The sequence below is a fragment of the Ovis aries genome, chromosome 23 (assembly GCF_016772045.2).
Source record: "Ovis aries strain OAR_USU_Benz2616 breed Rambouillet chromosome 23, ARS-UI_Ramb_v3.0, whole genome shotgun sequence".
Taxonomy (NCBI): Eukaryota; Metazoa; Chordata; class Mammalia; order Artiodactyla; family Bovidae; genus Ovis; species Ovis aries.
The window spans coordinates 732,934-753,884 of record NC_056076.1 but is presented as its reverse complement, the minus strand read 5'-3'; the positions used below and the strand labels follow the sequence as shown (position 1 = coordinate 753,884).

At 51.6% G+C, this 20,951-nt stretch overlaps 1 protein-coding gene across 3 annotated transcripts in view; it reads right to left on the bottom strand.

Annotated features, from left to right (window-relative positions):
- Positions 1–20,951, bottom strand: part of SLC66A2 (solute carrier family 66 member 2) — a 42,179-nt gene extending 21,228 nt beyond the window's left edge. The window contains exons 1-4 of one of the 3 annotated variants that reach the window (XM_027960677.2): positions 20,880–20,951; positions 20,159–20,492; positions 15,427–15,560; positions 8,387–8,440 (exon numbers count right to left, since the gene is read on the bottom strand). In XM_027960677.2, coding sequence (XP_027816478.2) covers positions 8,387–8,440; positions 15,427–15,560; positions 20,159–20,361 — 391 coding nt within the window. In that variant the 5' untranslated portion in view covers positions 20,362–20,492; positions 20,880–20,951. 3 annotated transcript variants of the gene reach the window in all.

Genomic DNA, 20,951 nt, shown 5'->3' with positions numbered 1-20,951 from the left:
GCCCTCCCGGGTCTCCCTGACCATCTCTGCCACTCGGGCTCCCTCAGGTGCAAGGACGGGCCCCGTATCCTCACACGAGGGAACTGCCAGCATCCCAACCCTGCTCCGTCACAACCTGGGGCAGTGGCCGCCACCAGCATCCTTGAGGGCCTCCACACCCCGCGACAGAGCCCCCGGCTGCCCCCGGACGGGCTTCCTCCAGGTCATAGAGCCGGGAGGGAACACTGCTGGAGCCCGTCCACCTCTCTGCCTCCTGGACTTGCAGGTAGGTAAGGACACCCCCAAGGGACATGCTCTCAACACATCCTCAGTGCACGGGCCAAGGACCAGGCAACCCTGGGGGGCCATACCCAAGGTCTCCTGAGTACCTGAGTCATCCAACCACGGCCGCTACAGAGAGGCTGGGGGAGGAAGCATGAGTGCTGCCGCAAGGAAGACACACATGCCCCGGTCCCTCAGAGAGGACAGGACCAAGAGAGGCTCTGCAGGACACCAAAGCCTGACAGTCTACAAAACAAGCACCACTTACAACTCCCGGGAGAGAAGAAGTAAACATTCCTTTTGAATATATATGATTTACAACAATAAGACAAACAACCCAATTAAAAAATGATAAGGACCCAAATAAACATTCCTCTAAAGACACACAAATAGCCAACAAGCACATGAAAAGATGCTCAACATCACGAACTGTAAGGAACTCAAGCCAAAACCATAATGAGATATCACTCCACAGTTACTATGATGGCAAAAGTGAAAAGGACAATAGGAAGTCTTGATGAGGATGTGGAGAAACTGGGAACTACATACACAGCTGATAGGAATGTAAAATGGTGCCGCCACTTTAAAATGCAGTCCAGCAGCTCCTCAAATGGTGAAACGTGGAGCCACCACACAGCCCAGCAACTCTATTCCTATGTAAACGCCCCCAAAGAGCTGAAAACCTTGTTCACGTGAAAACTTCCCATGACTATCCACAGCTGGACTATTCACAACAAGCCAAAAGGTAGAAACAACCCAAATGTCCATCACTGGACACATGGATAAACAAAGTGTGGCCCAGCCACACAGCGGAATATTACTCAGCCTTGAAAAGGAATGAAGTACTAACACAGGCTACAAGCGGGGTGAATCCTGAAAACACCTGCTCAGTTAAAGAATTCAGACACAACAGTCTGTATTATTCCCTCACATGACGTGACCAGAATAAGCAAAACAGAGACAGAAAACAGATCAGTGGTTACCAGGGCTTGGGGTAAGGCAACTGGGTGGTGTGGGGTCTGTTTTGGGCTGATGGAAATGTTCTGTAATGAGATGGTGGTGGTCACTGCACAACGCTGTGAATGTACGAAAAACCAATGAACGGTACACTTTCAAGTTGTATACAGACACACATATTCACTTTAGAGAATATATTCTCTCACACTGAAGATAAAAATAGTTCTTTCAAACTTTAAGTTTGAGGTGCTGTCATTTGAATCCTGGACAATTTAAAATACATTTAATGACCCTTCTACCCATTAACTGTAACTGATGTGTTGTGGTGAGTTAAAACAAGCAGCAGGGAGAAAAAGGCAGGCAATTACATAAAGAAAAACGTCAGCTGAGGATAACCCTGCGTAGATATGGAAAGCATGAAGTGACGCTTGCAGAGCTCAGTCAGAAAAAGTTAGAAGAGCACAGAAGACGCTTAGTAAAATGCACAGATCACTGATCTGTAATCAGAAGAATCAAGCATTTCTTATACTTCTTTAGGGATTCCTACGTCAAAGATTGTTTTATTAATAATTTTTAAAATAAGCTAAGAAAGAAGAATGGTCTGCACTCCCTCTCAAAACTGATTCTAGACCAGGCACGGGGGCGGGCTGGCACCCTACTCCTGAAATAGAGCCACTCAGGTGACACCTTCCTCCTGGGCCGCTGGGTCCCACTCTGTGCATAAGCAGATGGTGCTCGGAGAACAGGGACTCAGGCAGAACGCTGACAGGAGGATGCCGGCGAGAGCTGAGGTGTTAACAGAAATCACCTCCCCTCCTCACTCCCCTGGCAAGCCCCCAGCTCAAGCGGGATGTGCTTTCTTCCCGGATGTGTTTTCCAGTCAGTGGGCCCAAAGGGCAAGTCTGGATGGCAAGGCACTCAGAGCTGAAAGAAGGTCCCAGGTGTGGGGGCCAGTCAATCAGCACAGGGCCTCCAATACACCCAGCTCGCCTGCCCCTGAGCTGCTGCTAAAGATGCCTGGTGGTGACCAGCACATCCCTGAAGCTTCGCAATTATGTAAACGTGGAGAAATCCCCACCTGGCTGACAGAAGGTCTGAGGCTCCCTGGATCCACAAAGCCATTCCTTCCCTGCTCAGTCCAATCACTTCTGAGTTAAGAAGCCATTTGCTATCTGAAGAATCTGCACCAGGAGTTTGCGTCCTAGCGGCAAGAAGGACTTGATTTCCTATCGAATTGTATTTTTATGCTCCAAATGACTATGTAAGAGATTTGGTCTCAAAGGGTATAGACCGGCCACCGTTGATGCCGGAGCAAGCAGCGGCCTGGAGAGAGGGTGGCCGCCCTTCCTGCCCTGGATCAGAGCGATTCCAGCAGCAGCTCTAGCCACGCGGCCACCTGGGGATGCTGCAGTCGGCCTGCCGCTTTCCTCCCCAGAGAAAACCAGGACCACGAATGAGCGGGCACCCCGGGTCAGCGACGGTGACCTGCCCCAGGCCCAGGATCCACTGAGGACGCGCGCGGCTGGTCTGGGCCCCTGTTCCCCCAGGGATGGTCCGGAGGGCTCCCCTACGTGGGCTCTGCTGCAGGAAAGCGCAGCTCCGCGGAGCCGACTTTAAAAAATCACAACACCCTGGCCAGTCTCAGTGGACAGCTTCAGGCTCTCAGATCGTGAGGGCACATCGCAAAGAGAAAGGCTCTGGGGTCGGCGTGGGCCGGACCTCTGACCGGGGCGCCTGGCCCGGCCGGCGGCGGGGTGGACGCGGAGGCCTGGTTGCTGCCGCGGGGCAGGCTGTGCGTCAGACCCGCACGCCTCCCGTCTCGGGCGGGGTACGGCCGCCCCCGGGCCGCAGCCGCCCCCATCCTCGCGCCCGCCCCGCCCATCAGGCCGAGACCCAGTTACCTGCGGACACCCGGCTCCGCGCGGGGGACCCTCGATCCAGGCCGCGTGGCCCGCGCGCCCCCGTGCGGCCAGCCCGCCCCGCCGCTCCCGGGAACGCGCGCCAACAAACGCAGACACAGTGGCGCGAGCCCGGGGCCAGGAACCCCAGCAGCGGGCGCGGGGTGGGCCCCCACGTGCCTGAGGCTGTTGTCAAATCAACAGAGCGAGCAGCTACTGGTCAGAGTGTCAGACCCCACCACTCCCCAGAAGCTTAACAGGGGGACAAAGGAGAGTCAAGGTCAGCTCCTGGCACCCTTAGGCCAGGTCACTAAACACAGAGACAAGCAAACAAGCCCCCAAGCACAGTGGGGTCGGTGTCTGGAGTTGCTACAGTATTTTACCTAAAATAGCCAGTTTTCAACAAAGTATGGCAAGTGGCCCATACAGAGAAGAAAAAAAAGGAAACTACTTTTTAAGAGACAGAAGAACCATTAGACTTGGCAGAAAAGACTTCAAAGCAGTCCGTAAACGTTCCATTAAAAAAACATTAAAGGAAACCACACATAAAGAATAGAAGGAAAGGCTTCCCTGGTGGTTCAGTGGATAAGAACTGGCCTGCCAATGCATAGGACACAGGTTCGATCCCTGATCAGGGAAGATCCCACATGCCACAAAGCAACTAAGCTGGCACACCACAACTACTGAGTCTGCGCTTCACAACTAGACAAGCCACCGCAGTGTGAAGCCTGCACACAGCAGCGAAAAACCTGTGCAGCCACAAATAAATGAATGTTCATAAAACAGAATTAAAGGAAGTACACTGACAATGTCTTACCAAATAGAGAATATCAATAGAGAGGCAGAAATGACTGAAAAGAACCAAATGAAAATTCTGGAATTGCAAAGTCCAGAAACTGAAGTCAAAAGGCACAATCTTGGTGCACAACAGCAGAGCTGAGCTGGCAGAAGAACCAGCCAACTTGAGGGTAGGTTGATAAAGATCATGCAGTGAGAATGAGAAGACAGAATTCCGAAAACTGAACAAGACCTCAGAGACACAAGGGACAGGAGTCAGTGCACAAGTATGTGACGTGTACCTGGGAGGAGAGGAGGGGAGAAAGGAGAGGAAAACAGCCAGAGGCATGATGACTGAAAACGCCCAGATATGATGAAAACATCAGTCTACACACCCAAGCAGCTTAACAAATTCCAAAAAGGATAACACGAAGGGATCCACACCCTCACATATCACAGTCAACCTGCTGAATGTCAAAGGAGAAACCCTTGAAATCAGCAAGAGAAGGACGTCCCTGGCAGTCCAGTGGTAGACTCCACACTCTCACTGCCGAGGGCTCAGGTTCACTCCCTGATCGGGGAACCAGGATCCCGTAAGTCATATGGCATGGCTGAAAAAGCAATTAGCAAGAGAAAATGAAAAACACACTCGAGATGCAGCAAAAACAAACAAACCAACCAACCCTGTCAACCAAAATTCTTACATTCAGCAAAACACTTTTTTTGCTGGCCATACAGCTTATGGGATCTTAGTTCCTTGATTAAGGACTGAACCCAGGCTCCAGGCCCTAGGCCGTGAGAGCAGAGTCCTAACCACTGGACCACCAGGGAATTCCGCAAAACATTTTTTAAAAAGGGCAAAACAAAGACATTTCCAGATAAAAAAGATCTGGGAGAATTTCTTGTTAGCAGACCCATCTTATAGGGAATACTAAAAATAAATTATTCATTCTGAAAGAAAGGACCTCAGGCAGTAATTATAAACCACTTGAGAAACACAGAAAGTATAGGTAATAGTGATCATGTAGGTAAAAGGCAGTAAAAGTGCATATTTCTTCTCTTTTAATTGATTAAAAAATCAAGTTAGTATAAATTTAAAGTAGATTTCGGTAAGATGCACATCATAAGCTTTGGTGTTCGAGTCAAACACGAAGCAAATAACATAACGTGATACAATGTAGTATACTATTATATATATATATATATATTTGAGGCTTACTAAAGGAATTAAAATATTACACTCAAAGTGTTCACTTAATACAAAAGAAAGTAACAAAGAAGGAACTGGTGGAGGTTAGGATAGATGGGAGGACACAAAGCAGAAAGTGAAATGACGAGTGTAAATTCAAACACAGTGACGTGAAATGTGAGTGAAGTAAAGAATCTAATCAAAGGCCAGAACAGCCAGAATGAATTTTTTAAAATATCCATTATATGCTTTCTATGGAGAAGGCAATGGCAACCCACTCCAGTGTTCTTGCCTGGAGAATCCCAGGGACGGGGGAGCCTGGTGGGCTGCCGTCTATGAGGTCGCAGAGAGTCGGACACGACTGAAGCGACTTAGCAGCAGCAGCAGCGTATACTTTCTACAGGAGACATACTTTAGATTCAAAGATATAAAAAATAAGTCAAAAGCACAATGGAAAAAGATATACCATACAAACAGCAATCACAGGAGATCTACAGTGGCTATACTATCAGAAAAAAACAGACTTTAAAACAAAACGATCACTGGAAATAAAGGAAAATTTTATAATGATAAAAGGGCCAATCTATCATTAAGATAAAACTATACACATACACACCTAACAACAGTGCCCCAAAATATAAAAAGCAAAAACTGACAGAGGTGAAAAGAGAAACAAATAAGGTAGTTGGAGATTTCAATACACATTTCTAGTAAGTGACGTCACAACTAGACAGAGGACTAAGGAAAGAGGAGAGCTGACACTACGAAACCTAACCAGACACTCCTCCACCCAACCTGATGAGTAGAACATACATCATTCACAAGCGCACAGGGAACGCTCTCCAGGAGAGACCATTGGCCAAGCCATCAAACAAGCCTCAATTTAAAATGACTGGAATGATAACAAAATATTTTCTCCAACTACAATGGTTTAAATCAGAAATCAATGCACGTATGCTGTGTATGCAGGCTAAGTCGTTTCAGTGGTGTCCAGCTCTTTGCAACTCTATGAACTATAGCCCGCCAGGCTCCTCTGTCCATGGGATTCTCCAGGCAAGAATACTGCAGTGGGTTGCCACGCTCTTCTCCAGGGGATCTTCCCAACCCAGGGACCAAACTGGCATCTCTTAGGTCTCCTTCATTGGCAGGTATGTTCTTTATCACTAGTGCCACCTGGGAAACTCCTAGAAATCAATAATAGAAGGAAATTTGGGGGATTCATTAATATATGTGGAAATTAACACACTCGTAAGTAACAAATGAGTTAAAGAAGAAATCCTGAAGGAAATGTAAAAACATTTTAAGGCCAATGAAAACATACCAAAACTTACAGGATGCAGTGAATGCATTACTTACAAAGAAATTATGATCATAAAAGTTATATTAAAAAAGAAGATCAACTATATGTCAATAAAAAAAGAAGGAATATCTCAAATCCATAAATTAACCTTACAGCTTAACAAACTAAAAAAAAAAAAAAAAAAACTAAACCCAAAACAAGCAGAAGGAAAGAGATAATAAACACTAAAGTGGAAATAAACTAGGGACTAGAAAACAATAGAGAAATATCAACAAAACCAAAGGTTGGCTCTTTGAAAAAAATCAATTAAATGCACGAACGTTTAGCTGCAAGAAACAAAACAAGATGGAGAGAGAGAGGAGACTCGAGTTACCAATGTCAAGAGTTAAAGAGAGATCATTACCACTAACTTTACAGAAATAAAAAAGATCATAAAAACAATATATGCCAACAAATAACAGATTAATTGGACAAATTCCAAGAAAGAATTTCTCTTGAAACTAACTCAGGAAGAAACAGAAAGTAAGAACAGATTTACAAGTAAAGACTGAATTAGTCCTTTTAAACTTCCCACAGAAAGCGTAAGCCCAGATTGGTTTCACTGTCTGATCCCACCAAACACGCAAAAGAACTGACAGACGTGAAGCAACTGCTGAAGAAGCCCCCGGGTCTGCTGCACTGTACAGCGCGTACAGTCGTGCCCAGCAGGCTTGCCAGGAGACTCAAAGTGGTCATCCAACCAGCAGACTTGCCAGGAGATGAAAAGTGACTGTCCAACCATTAAAAAACATGGTAAAGATGTAATGTGATAGAGGTATTCACTACCACTACTTGGCTATTACATCACAGTATGTAAATGTGTCAACATGTACCTTTAATTTACCTGTCAAACATATTTCAATTAAAACACTTTAAATTAATAAATAATTAATAGCAATTATTCACAAATTCTTTTAAAAAATAGAAGAGGAAGAACGCTTCCCATTTCCAACTTATTTCATAAGACCAGTTCTGTCCTGATACTAAAACCAATTGTCATATGAAGAAGGGGGAAAAACAGGAACCCAAGCAACCTCATACTAGCAAACAAAATCTAGTAACTTATAAAAATGATTATAAATCATGATCAGATGAGATTCATCCCAAGAATGCAAGGTTGGTTCAACATACAAAACTCCATCAACATAATGTACTGTAATTAGTAGAATAAATGACCAAAACCACATGATCACCTCAACAGACACAAAAGGCATTTGACAAACTCAAATATCTTCTCACGATGAAAACAAACTCAGAATAGAAGGGCACTTGCTTAACCTAATATAGGGCTTCTTTATAAAATCCGTAGCCAACACCATACTCAATATCGAGAAGGAAATGCTCTCTCACTATGACCAGTAACCAGACAAGCACATCTACTCTCCTACTTCTGGGCACAGTAATTAGGCAAGAAAAGAAATAAAAAGCTTCCAGATTGGAGAAGAAGGAGTAAAACTCTCTATCTGTGGATGACATAATCTTGCATATAGAAAAGCCTCAACTATCCATTAAAAAGCTATTAGAATGAATGAGTTCAGCAAAGCTGCAGGTCCCAAGATCAATATGTGAGAATCAATTCCATTTCTACAAAGTAACAATGAACAATCCAAAGTGAAAATTAAGAAAACAACACCATTTACCATAAAATCAAAAATAAGATACTTTGGAATAAGCTTAACACACGGAATTCCAAAACTTGTGTTCAGATCACGTCTTTCTTTTTACCTCTCTGCATCCTCCCCCCATTAACACACACAGAAAATGGGTAGGTTTCTAGTGGTTACTTCATGCTTGAAAACAGCAGGCTGTGTTAGTTAGCTGGCTGGAGACGCAGCCACGCGGGGTGGGTGATGCCCATGCAAGGAGAGGATGCGGCACGGGTGGGAGTGGAGACAGAGACAGACAGAGCTAGAGCAGGGAGCGGCCCCGGCGCTCCAGGGGTGGCGCATGCTGCGTGGTACATACCCAGAAAGGACTGCCCGGGGGGGACTCTGACTTCTCCATCTTTATTATCTGCAGCTACATTTAAAAAGAGAAAGAGAGAGAAAACAGAAAGGAAGAAGAGACAAAAACAGACCGGTTTTAACACTGGTAAGTCCTTGTTGCATTTCTTTAAAAAAAAAAAAAAAAAATGGAACAGAAGACAAGCTTTTGGTTTCTGTGCATTAGGAAATCCACTTTGTGAACTATTTTTCTCCAAACCTGTTCTCTTTCAAAATAAGTCCCCGGGACAGAGGGGAAAATGACACGTCACCAAATCTCACTTAATTTCTAGGGTCGGAGGTGCTGACGAGACACAGCAGACCCTACTTCCCCTTTCCCCCAGAAACTCATCTGGACACAAACCCTGGCTGCAAGACAGCTGTCCCAGGGTCCAGACTCTTCAGAGCAAAGCTGTTTCCCGAGGGCACTTAACACAACACCCACTGTGAGCAGACATCTAGTTCAGCATGTGAACCTGCTCGCTTGGACATCACATCAAGTCAGGGAACAGGGCTGGCAGCTGCCCCCAGCGGTGGCCCAGGAAGGACCACTGCCAGCCACCTTGCCTTCCCACCCACTCCCGCCCCACCTGAGACTTCCCTAGACTGGGCCACCCCAGGACAACAGACTGACCAGAGGCCCTGAAGACCACCAGAGCTCCTCCAGGGGGTTTCCACCTGCAAGTGGAGCTGAGGATGGCGGTCAGGCACCAAGGTCAGAAGCAAAGGCAGGAGCAAAGGTCATGGGTCTGCACTAGGCAATGGAAACTACCCCAAACTGGAAATTTTTCAAGTAATCAGCTAAAAGCAAATACCAGCCTTTCTGCCTAGACCCGGGGACAGCTGATACTGCTCAGGGAAGAGCTGGGGGGATGGAGGGGGTGGTTCATAAACCAACAGGAACTACTGTCTCCTCTCCTTACCCCTCCTCCCTTCCAAACCCCTTTCTGCACCTTCTGGGTTCTGAGTCCCCAGAGTTGGTCCGATTCTCCCAGATTTTTGCTTCTGTCTTTGATTTAGACCAAGTTCACCATTAATGGGCACCTCCTCTAAAGATCAAAATACCAAAAGAGGGAAGGGGGGTAGGCTACAGGACAGGGCGTTCCACTCAGCCACTTATGGGCTTGGGCGCAAAGCTGCCCTTCTCTCTCCCGGCTTGATCCTGCTGAGCTGACAAGCAGAGCTTCACAGCTGCCCAGCAGAACCATCGGGCGTGGCCAGGTGGAGGGCTTGGGGTCAGCCAGACACACACCCTGGTCAGGGCAGCCAGCAGCAAGCTGGGTGGGAAGGTCACATCCTGTGCACAGCGTCAAGCGACCTGAGGTTTTTCGGCTGGAAAGCAACATGATCAGATCTATGTTTTAGAAAAACACCTTCATGTAGGACAGATGGAGGAAAGGGCGCTCTGAAGCCGAGAGACACTGGCAATGTTTTGTGATCACGTGCCCCCAAGATCTGTACTGAAGACACACCAGGCACCAAGCTTCAGAAATGACTGCAACGCTTCCAGACCACATTGCCCTCAGAGCCTGCGCTCCCCACTAGGAGGAGGGCCCCTGCCCCCTTGACTCAGGGTGGGCCTGAGGTGCAGGTCGGCAGAAGCAACGCTGTGTGATTTCCAAGACCAGATCTTTAAAAAGATGCAGTGTCCACCCGGTTCTTCCCAGACACTCCCGATGAAACATGACTCCACAGTGTGAGGAAGGCCAGTTCTCATGAGAAGCCCACGTGGGAGCGTTCCAGCAGAGCACAGCTGAGGTCCAGCTGACAGCCAGCACCATGTAGACACACGAGTGAGGAGCTAAGAGAGAAACAGAGAGAGAGGGAGAGAGGGTGGGAGAGGCAAAGAGAGAGAGAGATCCAGAACCAGAGGAAGACACGGGGAGGACAGACAGAGGCAAGAAACAGTGAGAGAGCAAACGGCCCAAACTGCAGAGTCTGGGGTGAAAATGTCCTTTCCTGTCCCCAAATTTGGGGCCCACCTGTCGAGCAGCCACAGAGACAGGAGCCAGAGACGACAAAGCAGAAGTTTCAGCAGGGCTGAGACAGGATAGTCAGCTCTGGGGCGGCCAGAGGACAGGACGGTGCTTGACAGACAAGAGGCAGCTCTGCAAATGCCCCGGGGCACTCTGGTCCTCAACACAGTTTGAGACTCACTGCTGGGGGCGCCTTGGAGAGACGACGTGGGGGCTACGTGTGGGAGGGGGCGGAGGTGGACAATGGCTGCAGCGGAGAGGTAGGGGGCCCAGGGCCCAGGAGGAGGTGTGTTCATGGTGGTCCAGCAACACAAGAACAGAAGACCCTAGGTCAGCACCGGGCAGTGGGCTGGACCGAAGCAGGATTGTACCCTGAGGTCCAAGAACACAAAGGAGCCCCTGAAAATGCAGAAGAGTCTGTGGATAAGCATCCTCCTGGGAAGGGGGATCCTCAGCTTTCATTCTCGGGATGGTACGCGATTCTCCCCACCCAACATTTTCTTCCAGCTGGACTAAGCTATAACTACATACCATAAAAAATTCACACTTCGAGTGTGTTTAGAACATTCTCAGAGTCCTGCCACCACCACTACTACAGAACTCTAGGGCTTTCATCAGCTCACAAGGAACCCAGTCCTCTTCCGCAGTCAGCCCACCCCCTCTACCTCCCAGCCAGTTCCACCAGAGTGCTGAGACTTGGGGCAAATCTCAACTGAATTCACTCAGGTATCTGGCTGGTGGCCCACTCACTGGGAGGCACTCGCTGTTTCTAGTGACTGCAGGACACAGGCATCTGGCAGGAGGGACGTGTGACCCTGAGGACCCTATTTAAACAACTCAGCAGCCTCGCTGTTGGCACGACCTCAAGATGGCACCCGCCGGGAGCTGAGAGGCAAGCAAGCTGAGAACGGCACTCTGCCTCCTGGAAACTTCCCTGCCCCACCCACTGGGGCCCCGAAGAACCCCAATCCAACAGCCGTCCCAGGGGCCCGGACTGGGGCCTCCAAGGCCAGGTCTGGGGCAGGAAACTGGACAGCGAGCTCAGAGCATCTTGTCACAGCAAGAGGACCTCCATGCCAGGGGCAACAGCCAGCAGCAGAGGGTCTGAGGCGGGCAGCTGACCACAGGGGCAGGGGACTTCTGCCACGTGGATCATGGGGTGAAGTAAAACAAACACACTCACCACTGCAAAGCGCTGGGAACTGATTTTGAAAAGTAAATATAAAGAAATATGGAAATCACCCCTGAATTGGAAGGACTGATGCTGAACCTCCAATACTTGGCCACCTGATGTGAAGAGCCGATTTGTTAGAAAAGACCCTGATGCTGAGAAAGACTGAGGGCAGGAGAAGGGGACGACGGAGGATGAGATGGTTGGACGGCATCACCGACTCAATGGACGTGACTTTGAGCAAACTCTGGGAGGTAGTGAAGGACAGGAGGGCCTGTCATGCTACAGTCCATGGGGTCGCAGAGTCGGACCTGACTTAGTGACTGAACAACAAGTGAACATTCACCTGCCTCTCCTTTGTAAATCAAACTGTTGAAAGGCTGAGCAGCACCCACGGGGAAGTACCTCTAGAGGCACAGGGACAGTAGAGTGGGGTGCTGGGCGGCCGGGACAGACTGTCGGGTCTGGGCCCTGGGCCCCCGTGGCCACCCTCCAGAGAGGCCAGCTGCCAGGGGTGCCTCCTGGAGGAAGAGCACAACAGTCCTGCAGAATCAAAAGGGTGGACCTGGATCAAATCACCTTGCAGAATGTTCTTCACAGGGCAGCCCACACAGCCCTGGTTCAGCAGCCTGATTCTGTGCAGATTCTGCAGCCCTGACCCTCCAAGTGCTGCTGCCGGTCCGCTGACCCGTGCTGGGCACGAAGTGTACAATGTAGAACAAACAACAGACAGGTTCCAAGGACAAAGGGGATTTAGGGAGAACTATAGATTAAAAGGGCTTCCCAGGTGGCACTAGTGGTAAAGAACCCACCTGCCGATGCAGGAGATATAAGAGACAGGGGTTCGATCCCTAGGTCGGGAAGATCCCCTGGAGGAGGGCATGGCAACCCACTCCAGTATCCTGGCCTGGAGAATCCCATGGACAGAGGAGCCTGGCGGGCTACCGTCCATGAGGTCACAGAGTCAGTCATGACTGAAGGGACTGAGCATGCACCCCCATATAGATTAAGAAGACAAATTACAACAACAAGAAGACACCGACCAATCACAGTGTATGGCCCATAACCAGATCTTGATCTAAGGAAACACCCTGGCCAAACACTTAGGAAACACAAGAGACGGTTGGAAACTCACACAGACGGTGGTTTGATAATAAGGAAGAGCTGACGTCTCATGGAATGATGATATTGTGTCATGCTTTCTTAAAGTCTTATCTTTTAGAGACACGCTACAGACCATCTACAAATGGCCTGTATCGAGGATTTGCTTCAGAAACGGCAGGAAGAGGATGTGCACGGGCTCTGGAAAATGGTCGGAGGCTGTCACGGCCCCACACAGAGCACCATATGCTGCTCTCCCACTTCTGCATGTTTGAAATTCTCCACAATAAACAGTGAAAAAGGAAAACACAGCACTGTCAAGACAGACGCCACCCTCCACTCCCGGTTCACATTAAACAGCAGGTTTATATTAGCATCTCCAGCCGATTTCTCCCTGAAACACGTGGTCTCCGTGCATGCCGCCCCTATCTTGGACATCCTGAAAGGGGAACCCACCCCCCTGGGTCCTGCCTCCACTGCACACAAGGGCACTGAAAAGCTTCTGTGAATGAGAGGTTTTAAAACATTTGATCCTAATTTTGAAACTGATCCCAATCTTGTGATGTTGGAGACTGAAGAAGAAAAACTTGGGGAAAAACACCACAATGTTCCAAACAGTGGCCTCTGGGCAGTGGGATGGAGACTTTCGTGCTGTGTCCTGTCTCCCCCAAAATGTCTACTGAGCAGGTGTCACTCATCAGATAACAAATTAGATATTTTTCTAAGTAACCTGCTTTTTCTCCTTAATACCACTAATGTTTCTTTAATTGTAACTTTCAAGTTGAATGGGTGACCCTCAGAACTGAAAACTTTTATAAAAGATGGCTGGAAAACATTCAAGCTTTTTTGCAGGCTGCCTGACCATCCTATAGCTGAAGTTGGGCTCCTCAGACTCTCCTCCTGAGTTATTTTAACGTGCATGGTCAGTTCCCCTGGAAGTCTGCCTCCTGGGGCCGGAGGCACCCTCACAGCCCTAGCTGACACATTCCGGAAGCGGAAGCTGGCCACCTGCCAGATGGAGGGGGCCAAAGGGGTGGGGAAAGCACAGGACAGAGGCCCATGGGCTGCAGAGCTTCCCGACCCAAACCACTTGGCGTTTTCACAGCCTGCTTCTGGCAGATGAGACGAAATAAACCCACACACTCATTAAAGGCTTCCCTAGGAGGACGCAGAGACTTAAGTATCTCTTAAACAGTGCACACAAAAATATGTAAATCACCCTAGATTCGAGTACTGAATTCTCAAACTCTTGGCTGGTGTGGGCAAAGGTGAGGAGACGGCCCTCCCTGAGGCTGCGCTGGGCCCAGGGGTCAGGAGCCACAGCCCTCCCCTCCCCCAGAGCCGAGGGCGCCCGTTAGCACACCGGCCAACGCCCGTGAGTTGTTAAATTCTGAGTTCACTGCGCGACGCGGGGGCCCCGCGCCTGCTGTCATCATGGCCCACATGGCTTCTAACAAGGTCACTGCTGCGGAACCCGAGGCTCAGGGCGCTGAGCCTCCAGGGCACCAACGTCTCCCCAGGCCTTCCCCTACCCGGTGAGGACAGACGCGCTGACCACGCACATGGCCCACTCCGCGGTTGGCCATGAGATCCTGCACCCCTTATAGGCGAGGTTCAAGGGGCACATATCACAGATGCCCTTGTCTCAGAGGAAACTAAGCTGCAGCTCCTCCCTAGTGAGGGATCCGCGATACAGGAGCCCTGCTTCCTGGGCACCAGCAGCAGCACGGTCAGCACCACCTCGGGTGAGCGTTCCCAAGTCACAGCGAGGAGTGACTGATGGGGAGAAGCAGCAGAAACAGGCAGTGCTGATCACCTTCACAGCCTAAGCGACACTCAGCGGTCCAGGCTACTCACTGGAGCTGGAGGCCGACCCATTTTCTACACAGACTCACACTAAAAGCAGAAGCTATACAAGAGGAAATGATTCACTCAAAGTGAAAGAAAATAACCATCAGGAAAAAGAAAACGAGTAGGGCAGGAGCACAGTCCACAGGAGTCCCAGAACTAAACAAACTCCAGAGAATACTCTTCCCTAAGCAGCAACTAAGACTGTGCACACACAGCCTCGGACGAACTCAAAGCGAGAACTGTCTTAGAGTCAGTCATTAGACAAAGAAGTGCAGCACTGAACCCCCTGCAGAGAGAAGCCCACCAGCCCACTTGGTCAAACACAGAACATCTGCTTGGAATGATCACTGTCAAAGGAAAAGGCAAAATCAGGAGCAGTATCTTCCATTTTCTAAGCTGCCAAAAAATGCACGTGGGTTGAGCATGGGATTCGCCAACCTGAACTCATGGACCCTGTGTACCCATCCAAAGCCCACAGAGCATGACGCCAGGTGAATGTTTAACAAGGTACATAACTGATCCCAGTTGACTCAGGAGGAAGACAAAAACGGAGAGGCTGTGTTAAGAGCACAAGCCACACACAAGTTCAGAGATAAACCGCCTCCGCAGGGAAGGTCTGCCTCCGGCCTGGTCAAGCCAGAAACAGACCAGCAGTACCACCTCCTGCCCGATGAGGGTCCAGTGTGACCACGGCCACAGCCAAGGGCACGTTAAGGAGAGCTGATCACTTGCCCAAGTCCCAGCTCCATGGACATGTTGTCGAGTCAGTCACTGATGGAGAACACGGCTGCCGTGACAGACGCCAGCGCCACTTGGTGAGACCGCGACTGCCTGGGCAGCCCAGTCTCTCCCCGGGAGCTCCGGCTGAGTGCCACTCCTGGAGTCACTGGGCTTTCTCCCCGAAGCTGCCGGTTGGTTACCCACCTGAAAAGACCCGGCGTTTCAGGTTCAGCTCATTGGCCACGCGGACCTCGGTGCAGAGCTTCAGCATGAGCAGCATGGTCAGGATCATGACGACGCTCTGCCAGAGCAGTGGTGACTCGAAGCGCCTCCCGAACCTGTGGGGGACATGCCGTGGCATCAGGGAGGCACCAGGCAGAGCGCCGTGTGCTGGTCAGACAGCGCCGGGGTGGGAGGGCCTGGACCAGTCCTGGACAGCCATACCCGGGTCTCCACAAACACCTGGGATCATGTGCAGGAGTGAGACATGCCGCATACCCCTCCCCAGGAATCGCTGGGGCCTTCCCAAGGCCTCGGACTGACTGTGAGCGGGCCTCCTGCCACTGCCCACCCCCCAAAAGCCCAGCCAGGCATCCATCACCCTCCTGCAGAGACGCTGCTGCCGCCAGTGAGACGCCCAGGCTCCAGATCACCTACCTCCCCAGGAAGGTGCATCCTAGGGTTGGGACCAAGAGCAGCCCCGCCCCCTGCCTGAAGAGAGGGGCCAGTCAGGCCAGCACAGTCGGAAGTGTGAGCAGAGCAGGGCACCAGGCCCCTACCCTTCACAAGGGAAGAGGTGAAGTCAGCGAGGGCATGGGTGCAGGCCTGGCAGACCCCCACTGAAGCCCCATGTCCCCCTCTTCTCCCAGCCCCAGCCTGCCCAGCTATAGGACCCCAGGCCTTCCTGCTGACTTTTGTGTTGAGCATTTTACCACCTTGGCCAAAAATTCCTGAAGGCCAGAGCCACAGTCCAGTGACCAGCACCAGTGGGCCCATTAGAAGACCCCAGTCCCCAAGGGGTGATCACAGCACTGCCCTCCCCATATCAGCTGGGGGTCTCAAACATGGCCACCAGAACCAGGGGGCTGGGACATTCGATCCAGCCCACTGCAAGCCTACAAACCTGTCACCCCAAGGTGAGGCCTGGGCACAGCGCCCTGCAAGCCCAGGCCCCAGTCTTACTTGGCTGTTCTGGGGCAGAGTCCACTGGGAGCAGTTTCCCAAACCTGAGCTGGTACCAACTGTCAGAGTCGGGAGGCCCTGGATGGCCCTCCACCTGACCCTGAAACCAGGTGACAGGCAGACAGTGGCCCACCTCCCCGGCCCCTCCCTCACACCCATCCCTTCAAGGAGGCGGTCACCGAGAGCTGCCGCTGCTGCGGCCACCCACGTGCTTCTGCACAGGCTGCTCCGGCCACCACGCTGCCCTGGCCCTCGTGCTGTGACCCGCCAACCTCTGGGCTTCGTCTCTTCTGTGAAGTGCAGACCCTCAAGCCCTATGGCCGTTTGAGGACATTTCTAGCCAATTCTAGGAACTAGCCCCCACTGGTTACCTAGCTGACCCCAGGGGCTGACAGACCCATAGATAATCCAGAAGAGGAGACACAGAAGCGTCTGTATCGGGCTGGGGGCACTGGAGCAGGTGGGCATCACAGTAAACACTTCTATTTAGTTACAAGACTGAAGACATGGGATTTGGGCCATTGTATAATAAATGCCACTTCCATTTTCTTTAATTGTTCAACAGAAACAATGAGTGACTAGAAGAACTGGGGAAAAGATGAAGGTTTGTGCTTCACCTTATACCACACACCAAAACATCAAATCTAGGTGAATTCAATATTTACAGTAAAGAGAGAGATTTCTAGTGAAGTAAGTGTGGTGGCAGAGATGAATATTTAACTGCTTTTAGGGTGAAGACAAGCTAAACAAGACACAAAATCTCAAAAAGCTCAACTTCCCACAAAAGATATACAAGTGACAAAACAAATAAAATTCAACATCATTAGTAATTTTTAAAAGCTCATTAAAATAGACCCTATGTTGTACTCATCAGGTGGGTTAAACTTCTCCATTTAACCCTTACAGTCTGTGCTGGCACGTTGTCAGAGAGCCCTTTCTCCCCTCCTGCCTTGACACTGAAGTTGGCACAGCCTCTCATGCAGATGATGGGAGAGCCCGGCTCAGGGGAGCTGGTCCATGCACATCCCCCCAGGGTGCAGCACACACCTGTCATTCCCAGGGAGACACACACTGCAGAAAACGTGCAAAGTTTCACAGGGCTTGAGAAAAGTTTCCACCAGGAACACCTCTGATGCGCCTTCAAAGCCCCAGAGAAAAGCTCAAGTGGAAGAGGAGCTGGGTATCTATTTCCTGCTCCCACCAGGACCGCCTGCTGCCTAAGTAGCAGCTTGCCACTACCCCTCTGATACAGTGCCCAGGAGTCTCGGATACAATTTTACTACATCTCCAATACAATGTCACCACACCTCTGGTACAGTGTTACAATCTCTCTGATCAGACAGGGGTGTGGCTGGAGAACTAGCTCCCAGATAAATCAGGCCCTGGGTCAGAGGCCCTGCAGCACCATCCCTGTGCCCCGGGTCTCTCCCTCCCTTCTCTGCAAATATCACTCAGTCCTCCTGGCTTCTGACAACACAAATGCCAAGTCCTGTCCATTAGCACTGTGCATGATCTGCTGAATGCTGGTTCTGCAAAAGGATGGAAAGAATCATAAGAATGAAAGCATTAGAGTCTCGTGACTTTCAGAAACCTGGGGTTTATGTAGCTTGGTCAGCCTCCAACAGGCCTGCAGAGCCACTCACATGCCGCATGCTAGAAATTTCCCAGGGGCTTCCCAGGCAGATAAGAGTTTCTAGGACTGCCTTCCCGGCAAGCTCTAGGGAACTACACTCTTTACTTCCTCTATGTCCACCACTGTTCTTACACTGACCCAGCTCCGTCCCACCCGGAGCCCCTGGCCTGAGCTCTGTCCCTCGGCACCACCCAGAACCCATGTATGTGTGTCTGTATGTTCCACACAGCGTTGCTGCTAAAGTTTTAACTCTACAGCATCCACCCAGGGTCTGGCTCATGGGAAACCCTCAGAAACCTGTTAAATGAAATGGGCTGCTAACCTATGAAGCCTGGAGGGGACTCTGTTAATCTATGAAGCCTAGAGAGGACCCAGGAGTAGGTGCTTTGGAGGCTCCAGAGAAAGGAAGGAAACAGGTGACAGGCAAGGTCCCTCAGAGCAGAGGGACCTTAGGACCAGGTGGGCAGAGACGCACACACTCATTACAAGTTGTAGGCGAAGCCTAGCCTGTCTGCTGAGCTTAACCACACGAACTACAATGTACTGCCAGGTGCGAAGTACAGGGAAAGCACATTCCCAGGTGAAAGGGACGCTGGAGCAGAGACCAGTGCCCCTTGCCAGCCGTCCCTTCTTCCCATAGGATCTCACAGACTTCTGGGATCCTGGCTGAAGGCAATCCTGTGTGTTCACAGGGCAGCCATTGAACCCCTGAAGCGACACAGGCCAGTTGAGGCAGCTCAATCCTCCTCTGTTTGAAGGAGACCTGCCCCTGCCTAAAGGAAGTGCGGCTCCCAAGCTGGGGGACCTTGGCTGGGCTGAGCCTGGGCTGGAGCGTCAGCATGACAGCGGTCCGGGGCCCTGCTTCTGTGTCCCTCAGACCCAGCGGCAAGCAGCCGAGAGAGGGAAAGGGGGGAGTCTTGCTGCAGTGAGAGAGTGCTGCCCTCAGCCAAGCAGAAAGGAAGAGTCTTCAAAATGCAGTTTTTCAACAGATGCCAAACAAGTTAAAAGATAAGTGACCTCTGACGCCTCCTTCAGAAGTAGATGGCCCAAAGGCAGGGCTCATGGTCTGAAAAATTCTCCTGGAAGAAGGGGTCACTCACCATCTCACATTTTAAAACCCCACACTGAGCAAAAACACAGTGAGTGCCCAAGGGCTGCCTGGGGCCAGGCGGTCCAGAGGGCGAAGGAGCTGAGAATTTCTGTACTCCGGGGACTCACTCCCTGATGACCGACCAAAACTCATCAAACTACACATGCGAGATTGCGCTTTTCTTTCATGTAAATCCTACCTCAGTAAGGCTGACTTAAAATTAATCAGAAGGAAAGCTTGATTTCTCCAACAGTGACCCGAAAGTCAACAGGAGCCAGAAGCAGCACTCGGACGCCAGGTTAGTACTACACGCCCTTACCGCCTGCGCTGACAGAGGGCCTGGGACTCTCCCGCAGGAAGGACAATCCCGGGTTTTCCCCAAATCAGGAGGCTGGGAGACCTCTTCTCATTTCCTCTGAAAATGTACCTTCCCAGTTACATCTGGCTTCAACAGCTGTTAAAATAACACCCTACTCCTTACCAGAACGCAAATGCCAGTAAGAGCAACCTGACTGGGAGGAGCAAGAAGAGACACTCCCTTAAGTACTAGCCAGAAAGTTGACTTACTATTAAAAAAAACCAACATAAAACCCCACACACAACAGAGAAGGCAGGAAAGGCGGCCCTTCAAGGCAGACGCCGGGAGCACTGCTTCCTGTCCAGCTCAGACGCCCCTCCTGACAGCTTTCACTGGGCCAGTGCCTTGTTCTTCCTGCAGCCCGCCCTCGGTCACTGGTGTTCATGAACTCCCTTCCTTTTCTCTCCACTGCCCCCAGATGGCACGCAAATGCCTGAAGGCAGGGACCCAGTCCTAGACGCAGCCCCACAGAGAAGGCCCTGGGTGTCTTGTGACGGTGGGAGCCACACGAAATGAAAACGCAGGTCTGAGACTATGCGATTCTCTCCATTCCTACCATTTTCCCTGGGAAACAGTCTCATCGTTTCACAGCTGCTTCCCAGGAAGTAGACACTTCCACCCACTGGCCTCACGCAGACAAGAGAAGGCCATCTGCGCGGGGCACCCCACCTACCAGAAGAGTATCCGTAAGATATTGGCCACCAGGAGCACCAGACACACGTAGGTGGAGAAGCCCTCGGCGTTCTGAGTCCGCCGGATGTCCCGGTACTGCGGGATGTATGGCACCACGCCTCCGAAGACCATGGCACCAGCTGCGCCCCAGGAAACCAGCTGGTGCAGCGGGACCAGAAGCCAGCCCAAGCCTTCCGCTTCCATGCCGCTCGCCCGGCGGCCCGCCGGCTGACTGACGTCCACCCGGCCCGCGCGCCCTCCGCGCTCCCGGGCTCGCGGCGCGCGCTGTCACCCCCACGTGCGGCCGCCGCCCGGGACCATCCTCCGCCGCGGGCCTGGAGAGAGGAAAAGAAGTAAGGACTCAGCCGGGCCGCCTCGCCCAGAGGAGCCGCGCCCCGCGCACGGCCCGAGGCCCAGGACGCGCCCAGGGCGCACCGCCGGCTCGCGCGCGCGGCGCGACCCCTCCTCGGGCGCGCACCCCGGGCTCCGCGGGAGAGCCGAGGCGCCGGCCGCCAGCCTGCGGCCGGCGGGGGGACCTGCCGCCGGGGTGCGGGCTCGGGTCCCGGGGCGGGAGTCGCACAGCCTGGGGCTCAGAGGGCCAGGAGAGGGCGGCCCGGCCCAGGCGCACGCGCCGCCGGGGCCGCCCCGCACCCCGGCCGCAGGCCGGGCAGCCTCGGCGCGGCAGCCGCGCCCACGTGCTCCGCGGACCCCTGCCGGCTCACCCCTGCGGCCGGATCCCCGCAGTCTGTCCTCTGTCAGTCTGTCCGTCCGCGCAGCGGGCCCCGCCTCTGAGT